Raw genomic sequence first — 14,853 nt, 5'->3', positions numbered from 1 at the left:
GACGCTGGGTTACAAGAGGGGGCGGACGGGCTGCGGACCCGCGGCATTTCGCCCGAGGTGATTCGGTCGCGAGGTAATTTGTGCTCACAGCGGGGCTGAGCAAACACGCGCGGCGGGGGTGCCTCGAAAAATTAAATAACTCGATGACTGGTCACATTCTCGAACGCGCATACAGCGGCACGTACGTATAATATGTATATGTATGTACGTCGACGGTGCCGAGATGTCCGCGGAGAAGGGCGCTTCTCGGCTGAATGACGTGGCCCTCTATTGTCCCTCCTCTCTCTCTCTCTCTCTTTCTACTTTACTCGTTCCCGCATCGCGAACAACGGTGCCCCTCGGACGGAACTGGTCCCGGGGGAACACCATCGGGCCTTGTGCGACCTAGAACGGTCCCAGGACTGTGCCCAGGGACCGAGCGCCGGCCTCCCGCGGACTTATGAATACAAATAGCCGCTCACTGCGCGAGTCAGATCCCTGATAAGGTACGCTCCTGGCTTTACCGTACAGTCGCGCGGCGATAAAGTACGAGCTTAGGCCATTGCAGGGCCCGCATGGCCGTTTAACGGGCAGATTATCTTCGCCTCGATGGAGGGAAGGGGAATCCATCAGTACAGGCCGCAAATTGATCTCGACCAAAAGGATATTGTAATATCGCGAGCAATAAACAAGCTGAAGAACAAAATTACAAAGAAATTCCACTCAGATGGAACGAACAAAAAACGAAAGGCATTTAATCGCGATTGCGCTCGCGTGCAGAGACAATAAGATATCCTCGAAATGCAAAGTAAAGTCAATTCTCGGAGTAAAATCAGCAAGCTGCTATTATCAACTATTTATTGTATCTACTAAAAATGAAAAAAAATTAAATTTTATTTATTAAAGATTATATAACTTTTGTGGTACGAAAAAATGCAAAAAAGAAAACGATAATTCCTACGATCGGACCACCAAGAAGAGTCCCATGACCCGGAAGGGCGGCGTCCTGTCCGTCGCTGCCGTGACAGTCACAATGAGTCAGTTTTCGGTATAGTCCCGGGACTGTCACTACGGGAGACGAGACTCCCGCGGATGAATGCCGGATGAGTGCTGCCATTCACTTCGGAGAGAGGAACGCCAGGGAACCAAGAAGGTAATCAACGAGGGGTGATTTAGTACATTCGTCTCGAAAAAAAAAAATAGAAATCTTACGCTCTATCCAGCGTGTGATCTTTTTCGCTGAAGATGCGTCGGTTGATGGATTAACGTAAGACCAGAAGCCCAGAGTCGGTTCGGAAAACGTGACGAACGATAGGACGAATCATGAGAAAGCAACGAGCACAATCCATTGTAAACCGTTCGCCGTTTTTCCTCTCTTCCGCGGTCTCTATAGCGGTATATATATGTGTGTGCCCTGCCTATTATCGCACATAAAGGCCCAACGAATTCTGGCAGAAGCCAGAAGAAGCGGAGAGGCGTCGCAGCCAGCCGCTGAGCAAACAAATTTAATGCGCGTGCATAACGACACCAATTTAAATGATAATGCGCGCGCTGTGTGTGCCTTCAAGATTAACTCGTAATAGGCCCGGAATAAATGTCGGCGGACCTGTTGGAGGTGTATCTAGTCGCCCTGCTACACGCGGGAACAGTGGGTGCTAACTACTCCTGTAGACAAGCTTGTTTATATTGGTACGCGGCACGAAACTTAAGCGTGAATTTGTATAATACGCATCTGGTGCCAAGAAAATTGCTGTCGTCGCAGACTCACGTCACAGTTCGCTCTTCTTTAGGTCGCACAACGATGAATGATTATCGTCTATCGCGCGCAACCCGCAATTATCCGATCAGTTATTCAATCTAACCGGCAATATTTAATTATATTATTAATTGGACGAGGTGTTGCGTCCATAATTTATTTGATTAAGTGCGAAGTGTTCGATAGCCTTCTGGATAATCCTTTGACGCTGCAAAGAGATGCGCTATCCCATCTCTCGAATAACCACCGATTTTCCACGTGATTATGCGCGTGAACGCGATAGGGATAAAGAGGAGAAAAAAAGTATTCATCGCGGGAGAGCGACATATCTCATTGGCTACATCGGATAAATTCCGATGGTAATGAACGAGGCTTATCTTACGGACGCTTATCGACTTGGCACTCTTGCCCAAGTGGATTTGCCTAATTAAAGGAACAAGATGTAAACGATTTTATTTCCATCGCGATTCGTGCTATCTACCGACTACTTGGAACGAATAAATGAATTCCTCGGTATGTACTATATCTCTCTCTTTCTTTCTCTCTGTCTCGTTCACAGAGCCCGTACAACGCGCTTAAACCACCGCGACCAGGTGCACCTGTCAAGTGCTCTATGCCGTTAGTTTGATTAATGACAGAAAATTTCTTGAATAAACAACGAGGCGTGCTTAAGCACGCTGAACAGATTGACACTCGGATATACTTGGAAATGGCAACAATTTAGATTTGACGTTGAAGATAACTCGCGACTGCGCTCTGGAAAATGATAATCCGGAGTTAATCTTCGTTGAACTAACTTTGAATTTAAATTGCGAAAAAAAAAAAAAAATTTCAAGGCATGTTCTCTAATGAATACGAAGACAATTTTCATCTAATTTTCTCTCTTTAACCGGTTGCATTAATATTAATATAATATAATTGTATATTAATATATTATATATAATATTAATATATTCGAAAATTGCGATCTCTCTTTGCGAGTTTATTTTAACCAGAAAAATATTAAATAAAAGCTAATTAGAGGGAATGTAATCAACATCGATCAGGAGTCGACGAAGTCTTCGGAAGTAAGCCGTGCGAGAGATCAAGTTTGCCCAGGGAGGTGTCTTGTCGAGATTGTCGCGAGTAGAATCATGCAAGCTGTGCCCTCGCTTCGCCCTCACCTCTTGCTACGCCTCACCGCGTTCTGAACCTCTTTGCATATACATTCTGTAAGATTACTTTGTGCGGTTTACACCCTGCGATCCCTCCCCCTCGCCCTCATCCTCCCTCCGGCAGCCTCCTTCAGCAGCAGCAGCAGCAGCAGCACGCTGCGCTTCTCGCAGTCCTCCTCTCGTTGCCAAGAGGCAAACCACCCTCCAAGTTTCACCCAAGGTCCCTAATGTATGCGGAACTATACGGCAGAAATTCCAAGTTCGGCACGGCCGTGTTAGGCGCCTTTACGATGAGTTTCCATCCCTTTTCCACCCCCTCTCCACCGCTTCTCGCTCGTTCTCCGCCGCACGGAAAGGGACGAGGCTCGCCCGACAAGACTTGCCCTCCGTATAAGAGGCGAACACGCGTGATCCTAATTAGAACGCGTCCTCGAGGTGCCGAAGTAAAAGCGAGCTTCTTGCTAGGCGTCTCGACGAAAGCGCCGTCGGCATCTTACATATACACGCGAGCGTGTTACAAGCGTGCGGCGCACTCTCGTAAAAGGACTCTTGTTCGCATCCACCCTACTTTGCCAACATTTCCAAATGAACTCGAGTAACTTAACTTCCGCGACAATTGACGGTAATTCCGCGAGAACCTACGACGCGACGTGACGACCGGCGAAACAAGCTCGAAAATACGAAATCCCTTATTATATATATACGGAGCTATAATATCCCATTATTCTTCCCGCCTTAAAGAAAGAAAGAGAGACATTTGACACGAAGTAAAATTTTCATAGAAGATGACAGGTTAGATGTAATACATTATGTTTCGATGATTAAATGCGTCTAGGAAGCTCTCTGTCGAATACTAACGAGAACGAGGCGTATGAGGCGACACGAATGAGAATTAAATTCTCATATACATCAGCAAGTATTTATAAAAAACGTAATTAATATTGAAAACGATGGTTAATCATTTAGAATTTCGCGTTCAGACATCTCTCTCTTTGAGTCTCTGATCTCTCCGGCGGATTCTCCTGTCAATCATCGCGCGACGTACCTGTCGCGCATTAGATGACAGTAATCAGCTGTTCGAAGAAAACGGTGACGGGAGACCCTATATGCGGCGACGTTATTAGTCGGCAAACGGCACGCGACACCGCGTTAGACGAAACGGTCATTAGGGATGCAAAGGGCGGAATCGCCCGGCTACGTCGCATGATAATTACCGCAAAGAAAGCCCGACGAGAGAGAGAGAGAGAGACGGTGCGGCTTTCTCACCCACCGGGCTTCCCAGGAGATTACAGGATGTCCGGAGGCGAGAAAGGATTCTCCCAGCGCGGCCCGAAAACCCTTTCCGCGCTTACAAGCAATAAAAATTAACGGCCGGTCTGGTCAAAGCCGCAATATATGAAAGACGACCCGCTAGGACCGGACTTTGTGGCGCGTGAGTGATATATAATTATCATAGACCACATTCGATATATGTATATATATGTATATACGTGCGGCAATAAACAATTCCCCTTTGTTACGACAAAGGAGTCGTATAAGTTAACGTTTTTTCGTTCGCGAAAGGGAGATCAAGCGTACAAAAAGGTGGATAAATATTTATATGATGACTTTCTTATAATAAATTAATTTAATTTAAATTAGTATACTGAAAAGACTCTTCGGATGTACAAATTCGGGTATAAAAGAGCTGATAAGAGTCAGATACAGATATTAGGTGCCACAAAATTGTTCTTAAATTCCTCTTTAATTATTTTAATTACAAAATAATTAAAGAGGAATTTGAAAACAATTTTAATTATTTTAATTATTTTATTTTGTAATCAAAATAATTAAAGAGGAATTTAAAAACAATTTTGTTACGTCTGATATCTGTGCCTGGCTCTTATTAGTCCTTTTTATGCATAAATTTATGTATTAATTTAATTTTTATCAAATTATTCTATTTTATTCTATAATTATTATTCTTATTCCTATTTTAATTGTAATTAATTTCAGATAAATAGTTTCAGCGCCATCTCGTACCTCAAAAAAATCAATGAGCGACTCGAACATTCTATTATACTAAAAATTTTTCTTCAATGTATAATTATCAAAATGAGTACGGGAGATATTCGGTTTCTTTAGAAATAACCGAATTATATGCCGCAGCCACGCGCGAGTAATCTCGGACGGAGAGGAAGTTAGAACGGCCGCTTCCTTCCTCCTTCGAGAGTCTTTAAACGGAGAGTCGGGGCCTTTAATCGCACAAGGCTCCGATAAACATATCGAAATTATGATGGAGGATCGGAGCGTGCATAAGAGTAGAATGAGCAGTACTACATCCTGCCGGGGCTGTGTCAGCTTTGTTGATCGCGGCGGAAAGGAGAGCGCTCGAGATCTCGCGACCTCCCTTCCGCCCCCACTTTTAATTTTCAGGCGCGGCTAATTATGATTTACAGCAACATCGGCGCAACATCCTGATCGCTACGCGAGATACCGCCCGCAGGATATTCAAATGCGATGAATATTGCTCGCCGCGATAAACGGCGAGAGATGGTTGAAGGAAAGGAGACTCGAGTAAGGAAGAGAGACAGAGAGAGGGAACCGTCGCGAGAGCGCGTGTAAAGGATACGGAGAAAGGATTCCTAGTAGCCTACTCGGTATGCAAGATGGGCAGTCAGGCTTGTACATCCTTCCTCCCCCTCCTCGAGGGATGTATAAGACACATCCTCGCGCGTGGATCCGTGCCGAATCGCTCGTCCGGAGTATTTAAAGCCCGCCGGGGATAATTCAATACCGGGGGAACCCTCTCTTTGTGTCTTCCCCCCCCCCCCCCCGCGTGTGTTTGGAAAACATAAGCGGCCGACCCGCCGACGATGTCACAACACACGACGATCGGCCATGATTTAGCTCTCGCGAAGGAAGCCAAGGTGGTAATATAATTGACCCCGAAAACGCGCCTTTCAAGTGCAACAGACTTCTAAATATTTTTTACATGAAATATAGGGAATCTTTTTTCTCTCGTCTAAAAAATTTACTATTTGAGACTTAAAACTGTATCGTCTCTCTCTCGTGGTTTTAAAATTATATTATTTGCATGAGATATAAAAAATCTCTTTTTTTCTCTCTCGCCTGTCTCCAAAATTTACCATTTGCGACTTAAATCCGTATCGTCTCTCTCTCATGATTTTTAAATTAAATTAGATTATATATTGTATTAAAATAATATGATTTGCATGAAATTTAGAGAACCTTGAAATAATATTATTTGCATGAAATATATAGAGAATCTTTTCTCTCTCGCCTGTCTCCAAAATGTACTATTCGCGACTTATAAACCTGCTTGTAAACCTGTATCCGTTCGCAGCGCTTCGATTGCAAGAGAAAAAAAATATAAAAGATCACTTACCTTATCAGCTCGTTTCCTAGCGGGGCTAGTCGTGTCGTTAGGCCTGGCAGGAAGATCGGTTTCACTAGCCATCCGATTAAAGCGTTGCATCCGCTCGCGAACGCTGAGCTGCTCGGCCGAAGCGGGATTTGTCATCGCGGTTGTTTCGTCTTCCTGTAATTCAACAAGTTCGATTGTCGAATTTCACGAAACAATCCCAAGTTTAGTGTTACAACTAATTGTCAAGAACACGTGATTACTAGATCAGTGACAGATTGAAGGATAATCAAAGTCTTCGAAAGGTAAATAAATTATAGATAATCTCGACAAAAAATAATAAATAAAATAGCAGAAACCATCTGTATATAAATTTTTAAAAAATATCTACAAATTTAAAAAAATTAAAAAATTCTCGTAATGCAGTTAGTATCCATGAATTCCTTCATCCTAAATTTTCAATAATTTACCGATGTTATTAACTAGATATTTTATTGTACTATATTGAATATTATTAAATAAATTATATATTATAAATTTACATGAAAAGTAACCGTCATCGTCAGCACTTTGCGATAGTGACACTGATAATAGAATTTATTCAACGATAACGGCAATAGATTAAAATCTTACCTTGATGACAGCTTCCGAGACGCCACTCTTATTCTTGTCGACATTTTCCTTGTTCTCCATCTTGAGTTTGTCCTGACTTTTGCGTCGCGGTGGAACAGGTGGCGACGATACTGACTCGTCGAACGTATCCGAATTATCATTTTTCTGGTCGATTTCGCGTCCCGAAATTGGCGTCGTAGACTGCTCGAGACTCGAGTGAGAACTGCTCGACAACGGGCTGAGGGGGGCGGGAGGTGGTGGCCGATAAGGCGGAGGTTCCCGCAGAGGAGAAACCGGAGTAGCTAGATCAGGAGAGGCAAGAGATCTCTCTCCTACTAGCTGAGGGGGTGAAAAGTCTAGGAAAGGTTGTCGATATTTCTTCTTGAGGACCAGATATTTATCACCCTGTTAAGGAACGTTCACTTTGAGAGAGAGAGTTTCCTCTATGAGTGATTTGACAGAAGCGACAGATCCGCGCATATACGTCACTAATTAATTTTATTAATTGCCGAAGAAACAAAGAATGCCGAGAATTCAAGAAAAATCCCTAATTTTCGATATTACATATATTGTGACAAGTTTATTTTTTCATGTAAACTTGTTATATTTTTCTACAAACCTAATTTTTTCTCTCGTTCTAAAATTTAAATAATATGTAGTTTGTTTTACGTTAAAAAGTTTAATATCGATATTTTGACAGTTTGTGCGCGAAATCAATATTTGGAATGTAATTAACGAGATTACGAAATTTCTAAACTTAAGAATTCAAAACTTTATTTAACAAGAGCGACAGATCCGCACACATGTACGTCACTAAGTTAATTATATTATATTAATTGTCAAAGAAATAAGAATGCTGAGAATTCAATAAAAATTTTAAATTTTTAATAGATTATTTTTATTACATATTTATATGAGAATATTAATTTTTTTAATGTAAACTTTCTATATAGACCTAATCTTTCCTCTCGTTCTAATTCTCGCTTCAAAATTTAAATAATATATATTTTATTTTATCTATTGTAGAACGTTTAATGTCGATATTTTTCGATTTGTGCACGGAATGATATTAACGAGATAACGAAATTATAAACTTTATTTGACAAGAGCAACAGACTCACTCATACGTTATTAAATTTATTCTTATATTAATTGTAGAAGAAACAAAAATCCCGAAAAATCAATAAAAATCCCTAATTTTCAATATGACATATTTATGTAACAAGTTTATTTTTTCACGTAATCTTGCTATATTTTCCTATAAATCTAATCCTTCCTCTCGCTCGATTTCTCGCTTCAAAATTTCGTTTTATTTACGAAGTTTAATATCTATATAATCTATTAACATTTATTAATATTTTTCGATTTGTGTACAAATTCGATATTTTGAATAATATTAACGAAATAACGAAATTTTAAATTTTATTTGACAAGAGTGATAGATCCTCATAATACGTCATTAAATTAATTCAATTAGGTATATTAATATTAATTGCAGAAAAAGCAAGAAAACCCCGAAAATTCAATAAAAATCCCTAATTCTCAATATTGCATATTTATGTGACAAGTTTATTTCTTCACGTAAACTTTCTATATTTTCCTACAAACCTAATTTTTCCTCTCGCTCTATTTCTCGCTCCAAAATCTGAATAATATATAGTTCATTTTACCTAGGAAGTTCAATATTGATATTTTTTGTGCAATTAAATCGATATTTTGAATGATATTAACGAGATAATGAAATTCTAAACTTTATTCACGCAACATTGCGAATATTTTGATTAACAAAAAACACTCCGATACATTAGTCAAAATACGTTGGCGCACATGCACGGTTAAAATGGCCGAGAATTTTGTTTACGTTTTTTCGAATATCATATCACAAACTCACCAACTTGATTATTTTACATAAATAGTAGCAGAAAGAAGACATAAATTCTCGCGATGAAACATTCTTTACGACAGATGTATAACGCACTACGATATATAATTGAAGAGTAGAATACGATGGAACGCTATAAACGAACCTATAAACGACAACAAAAACAATGACCTCGTGCGCGGAATTTTTCACCTAACTTGCCTCCAGCTGATCGCGCGAGATCTGGCAACATCGCCGCGCGCAACAAGTCGCTTCTGTCAAAAGAACGAAGGGGAATTCGCGAGGGAAGGAGCCCGTTCACTCTCTCTCACCTACCTCCTCATTCTTTATGGTAGCCAGGGTGTTGACGTACTCCTTGAAACGATTCCTCGCTTCCACTGTAACGCAAAATCACACATACGCTCAAGTCTCGCGTTCTGCCAAGCTGTCGCGTGTGTTTACTCCGAATTCGAGGCGACGCCTCGCGATCAGACAGTCGCTAATATGCGCGTCGAGTCGGAAGTTTAACCCACCTCGCGTCTCCGGGTCCGTGAGGAACCGCTTGAAATGCTTCACTAGGTCGTGATTGCGCGCGGTGCCACCGTTTTCCAGCAAATAATTGCGGATCTCCTCGAGAGACAGCTCACCGGGCGTCGCCATCTTGAACGAACTGATGCGTCAGAGCCAGAGCCACGTACGGCTGTCAGTGAAGCGGGCTCGGTCGGTAAAAGCAGTCGCTGTAATTATTCGCACCTAAAGGTGCCTTTTCATGCTGACGCTCGACGCTCATTTTTAGCGTCAAAAGACGTCACGTGACCAACAAAGATACCAATTTGTCAATTTTGGTCACGTGACGTCTTTTGCCGCTAAAAATGAGCGTCAGCATGAAAAGGCACCTTATAACGAGGAACGCGCCGATGAGCGTCGATCAGCTGATAACTGTCAAAAATATTAATCAAGTTTAAAGTATTATAACATATTATTATTTTAATTTCTATGATATTATTTTAAAATTTAATTAGCAAATTAACGCTTTAATCAGCTGACTTTTGTTAGAAATATTAATAAAGCATTACTTTGCTAATTAAATTTACAAATAAAAGTATGATAAAAAAATTTTTTTAATGTTTAAATATGTTGTAAACGAGTTGTAAATAATATGTTATAATACCTTCTCCTCGATTAATATTTTGTGACAGAAATCAGCTGATAATTGTCAAAATATTAGTTTAAGAGTATATCTTTTAAAACATATTTTATTTAATTTTATTTTGAACACATTGATTTTTTCAGTAAATATATTGAACATTTATTAAGATTCATCGTTCTGATATTTAAGAATAGCACGAGAAACCGCGATAATTCAGAAATCGTCCAAGCGCGCATTGAATGAACTGACTTTCAGTTATTCAACTCGTAAAGAACGTTCGAAACTACATTGCGAGTACAATCGCGAGTATAGGTGACTAAAATGTGTGTATGAAAGAAAAGTTTGTCGAAGGATATATTTTTTGCCTTAGTTTTTATCTGCGTATCGAGTTTCGGATGCGCGTCTCGAATTTCCGAGCCGTGCGCTCACTCAAGTGTGATGGAATTGGAGATAACGCGAAAAGAACGCGACGAGAAGAATAGAGAAGAACACGAGATGCTAAGTTTGGAAAGAAAAGGATGCGAAAAGGAATAGAGAAGGACGCAAAATGTTTCGCGAGTCAATGAATCTCTCTCTTCTTTCTCTTTTTGACAGAAATCAGCTGATTAAAGCATTCATTTGCCAATTAAATTTTAAAATAAAAATATATTATAAAAATTAAAATAATAATGTTGTAAATAATATGCAATTCCTTAAACTCAATTAATATTTTTTACAGTTATCAGCTGATTTCTGTCAAAAAATACTATTCGAGTTTAAAGTAGTATAACATATTATTTATAACATTATTATTTTAATTTTTATAACATTTTATTTTAAAATATAATTAGCAAATTAACGTTTTAGTCAGCTGACTTCTGTCAAAAATTATTAATATAGTGTTAATTTGCTAATTACATTTTGAAATATATAATATGTCAAAAAAATTAAAATATTATAATAGGTATGTTGTAAATGAGATGTGTGTGTGTTGTGTGTGTTATAGTACCTTATCCGCGATTAATATTTTTTGACAGAAATCAGCTGATTAAAGCGTTAATTTGTTAATTAAATTTTAAAATAATATGTTTTAAAAATTAAAATAGTAATATGTTTTAAATAATATGTTATAGTTCTTTTAACTCGATTAATATTTCTGACAGTTATCAGCTGATTTCTGTTATAAATATTAATAAGCGGAAAAGAGGCATCAAGACTTTCAAGAATCGATTTAACATATCTTTTTTAGAAAGAGAAAATATTTTAATTAAAATATTTAATAGTAGAAAAATCTAGTTACGCGCATTACATAAATAATTAAATCTACATATCTCTTAAATATAATAAAATGTAGAAATTGTATTTCATATACATATATAAATATTTATTATTATAAATAATTAAATATTATTATATTTATTATTACTTATTCTAAGTATTTCAAAATATAAAATCTAGGATATTTTACATTCATTATTATACAATAATGTAAAATTTGGATCATTACCGCGAAAATAAATGGATAATCCGAGGGGTGTCTCACTCATCAAAAATTTGTACATGTATTACGAATTACCGAGAATTCTAACAATAAGTATTCCATGTAATGCGCCGTATAATTCTAAGTAATGCAACATAATGCGTGTAATTATTATGTTAATTCTTTTTTAAAATATAAAATACAATATTTAAATATTAATACTATTTAATTTAGTAAGAAAAATGTAATTAGAATAATTATAAAAAGAAATGTTAAGAAAAATAAATTTACGAGATATTGTAAATTATACATATATAGTACCAATATGTATTATGCAAAAAAATTTTTAAATAATAACTAAATTAAAATAATATACTATAATAAAGATATAACAAAAAGTTACGTGTTCCCAATTATAAGTTTTAAAAAATGTCTTGTTTTAAGCTGATTAAAAAATTAAAAAATTTTTAAAAATCAACTTAAAAACTCATTTTTAATATATATTTCTTTTATATAAACTTGAACACACAAAATACAAATAAAATTAGATTAGATCTGAACAAACTAAATATCATATATATTAATGATTTCATAAATTATAATATTTAGTAAAATATATATTGAAAAAATGTCATAACATTATTTTTACTTTTTAAGACGTTTTAATCTTGTCTGGTTTATTATTGTTTATACTTGTAAATCAATGCGAAAGTAATGCGAAGAATTCCAGAAAAAATGTACATGTATCGCGACTCGCGACGGTGAAACCCCTCGGGATAATCTCACAAATAACAAATAAAAAGTTAAATAAATTATAAATTATATTTACCCTATCGTTGCTCCGCCGTTGCCCGATGCCTCCCCGGGCCACGAAACACTTGCACTCGCGTTACTTATTTAAATTCGTTCGCGACGCGCGGCGACGCCCGGATTTTAGATATCACATTTTCGACGCGTTTCGGTAAAACGCGAGAATCGCGAGAGCTTATTCACACGCGAATAGAACCGATGCTCCGTTTTCGCGTCGCCGCTTTTTTCGAGGCCCACTTATCGGAGGTGGACCTAACCTCATCGAACGACGATGATGCGGCGACTCCCCCGCGACGCACTCAGGTTAGGTCAGGAGTCGCCGATATTCCAAGAAATGGGCACTACATTTCACTATGTTTTATATGTCACAGTTCAACGATGTAGAAATCGCGGATCGACAACGCCGAAAAACTCCGGAAACTCGCGTCGAAAGCGGTAATTCGATCCGACCGGTAGACTCGCCTGCGTAATGAAGTCGCCTGCGTATGGACTCGCTCGTGCGATCGCGATCACGATGTCGGTATGCACGATTTCGCGACGCGATCAGATTTATACGATAATTAAGCACGTTAAAACACTAATCTCACACTCGTACTGTCGCGGACCGACGATGAGCGCGCAAACGTCGATCGCGAACAACGAAATGCACCTAACAACAGCTGTACAGGTGACGGACGCCGGACTGGCATTGCCAGTTACGAGACGCGCAACAGCGATGGAGCTCGCACGCCATACATAGACGCGCAACACGTCACACGTTGCGACAAGATGGCCGAGTCCCAAGTCGTAGTGGTGGGGGTTGCAGCCATGGAGCTCGCACGCCATACATAGACGCGCAACACGTCACACGTTGCGACAAGATGGCCGAGTCCCAAGTCGTAGTGGTGGGGGTCGCAGCATGGAGCTTGCGCACGCCATTGATACGCTGCGACCCCCACCACTACGACTTGGGACTCGGCCATCTTGTCGCAACGTGTGACGTGTTGCGCGTCTCCTAACTGGCAATGCCAGTCCGGCGTCCGGCGTCCGTCACCTGTACAGCTGTTGTTAGGTGCATTTCGTTTTCGCGATCGACGTTTGCGCGCTCATCGTCGGTCCGCGACAGTACGAGTGTGAGATTAGTGTTTTAACGTGCTTAATTATCGTATAAATCTGATCGCGTCGCGAAATCGTGCATACCGACATCGTGATCGCACGAGCGAGTCCATACGCAGGCGACTTCATTACACAGGCGAGTCTACCGGTCGGATCGAATTACTGCTTTCGACGCGAGTTTCCGGAGTTTCCGGAGTTTTCGGCGTTGTCGATCCGCGATTTCTACATCGTTGAACTGTGACATATAAAACATAGTGAAATGTAAGTACCTAGTTTCTTGGAATATCGGCGACTCCTGAGTGCGTCGCGGGGGAGTCGCCGCATCATCGTCGTTCGATGAGGTTAGGCCCTCCGATAAGTGGGCCTCGAAAAAAGCGGCGACGCGAAAACATAGAGCATCGGTTCTATTCGCGCGCGAATAAGCTCTCGCGATTCTCGCGCGTTTTACCGAAACGCGTTGAAAATGTGATATCTAAAATCCGGGCGTTGCCGCGCGCGTCGCGAACGAAAGAAAGTAACGCGAATGCAAGTGTTTCGAAGCTTCTTCTACGAGGAGGAGGCCCGGGGAGGCATCGGGCAACGGTGGAGCAACTATATGGTGAATTATTTATTATTACTATTTTACTTTATTATTACTATTAAACTCAATGTAAATAATAATTTTATTTTTCGTAATATGAATTATTTAAAATTTCACTATATAATTTCCACGTATTTATGTTACAGTTTACAACCCCGCTGCTGCGCATCGTATCGGTGAGTTCGTAAAAATGCGTATACTTATTCTTTATTTCTTTAGTCTAATCTAATAATGTGTAATAATGAGAGAGAGAGAGAGAGAGAGAGAGAGAGAGAGAGAGAGAGAGAGAGAGAGAGAATTTGTGTAAAGAAAGCACATAGTTGATTTTTAAAAAAATTGTTGCATATTACATACTTTTTTTTAAAACAACTATGTGCTTTCTTTACACCAATTGATTAGCTTCATTATTTTTTCAATAATCACTTATAACTTACCTAACAATTATAAAAAAACTCTGTCGATGTTCTTCGATAATTTTAACAAGGGAAACATACAACTTAACGAATACATTTTTGCATTTTTGTTTTAATAGATGCTTTCTTTCTCCTCTTTTTATTGCTCATTCGATTATAATTTATTAAATGTGTAATCTTGAATATTTCATATTTAAATGTGTATCTATTTGACATTGTTTTCGATCAAGTTATTCTTAATATCTAATCATTTTACAATACACAGTTGGAAAATTTGTGTTTTCTTGTTAAAAACGGTCCCCGTTAAAATTTTTGTGTTAAATATTTAACACATTCATGTGTTAAATTAACATATTGCTGTTGTGTTAATTGAACTCAAATGTTAAATTATAAAAATAACTGAAAAAAAGTTAACAATAACACAATGTGTATTTACTTTTAATATAACACAATAAATATGTTTGGTATTATTAGTAACAAGATTTATCTGTTAAAATTTACAGAAAAAAAATGTTAATTTTACTTTATAATATAAGTGGGGATGATAAAATGTAAAATTAACAATTTTTTTAGTTAATTTTTACATTCAAACTATGTTAATTTAACACAAAATTTATTTT

The 14,853-nt window shown here is 38.6% G+C and overlaps 1 protein-coding gene across 1 annotated transcript in view; it reads right to left on the bottom strand.

Annotated features, from left to right (window-relative positions):
- Positions 1-9,404, bottom strand: part of LOC145932902 (ankyrin repeat domain-containing protein SOWAHC-like) — a 114,866-nt gene extending 105,462 nt beyond the window's left edge. The window contains exons 1-4 of the mRNA XM_083032129.1: positions 9,260-9,404; positions 9,063-9,124; positions 6,887-7,270; positions 6,278-6,430 (exon numbers count right to left, since the gene is read on the bottom strand). Of these exons, the coding sequence (XP_082888255.1) occupies positions 6,278-6,430; positions 6,887-7,270; positions 9,063-9,124; positions 9,260-9,386 (726 nt within the window). The 5' untranslated portion in view covers positions 9,387-9,404. The remainder of the gene's footprint in view (positions 1-6,277; positions 6,431-6,886; positions 7,271-9,062; positions 9,125-9,259) is intronic.
- Between the last annotated feature and the right edge of the window lie 5,449 nt (positions 9,405-14,853).

This window comes from Prenolepis imparis, unplaced genomic scaffold (genome assembly GCF_030444845.1).
Source record: "Prenolepis imparis isolate NDT839.2.m4 unplaced genomic scaffold, iyPreImpa1.0 SCAF_2, whole genome shotgun sequence".
NCBI lineage: Eukaryota > Metazoa > Arthropoda > Insecta > Hymenoptera > Formicidae > Prenolepis > Prenolepis imparis.
The sequence above is the reverse complement of the archived record's forward strand: the minus strand, read 5'-3'. Positions and strand labels throughout refer to the sequence as shown.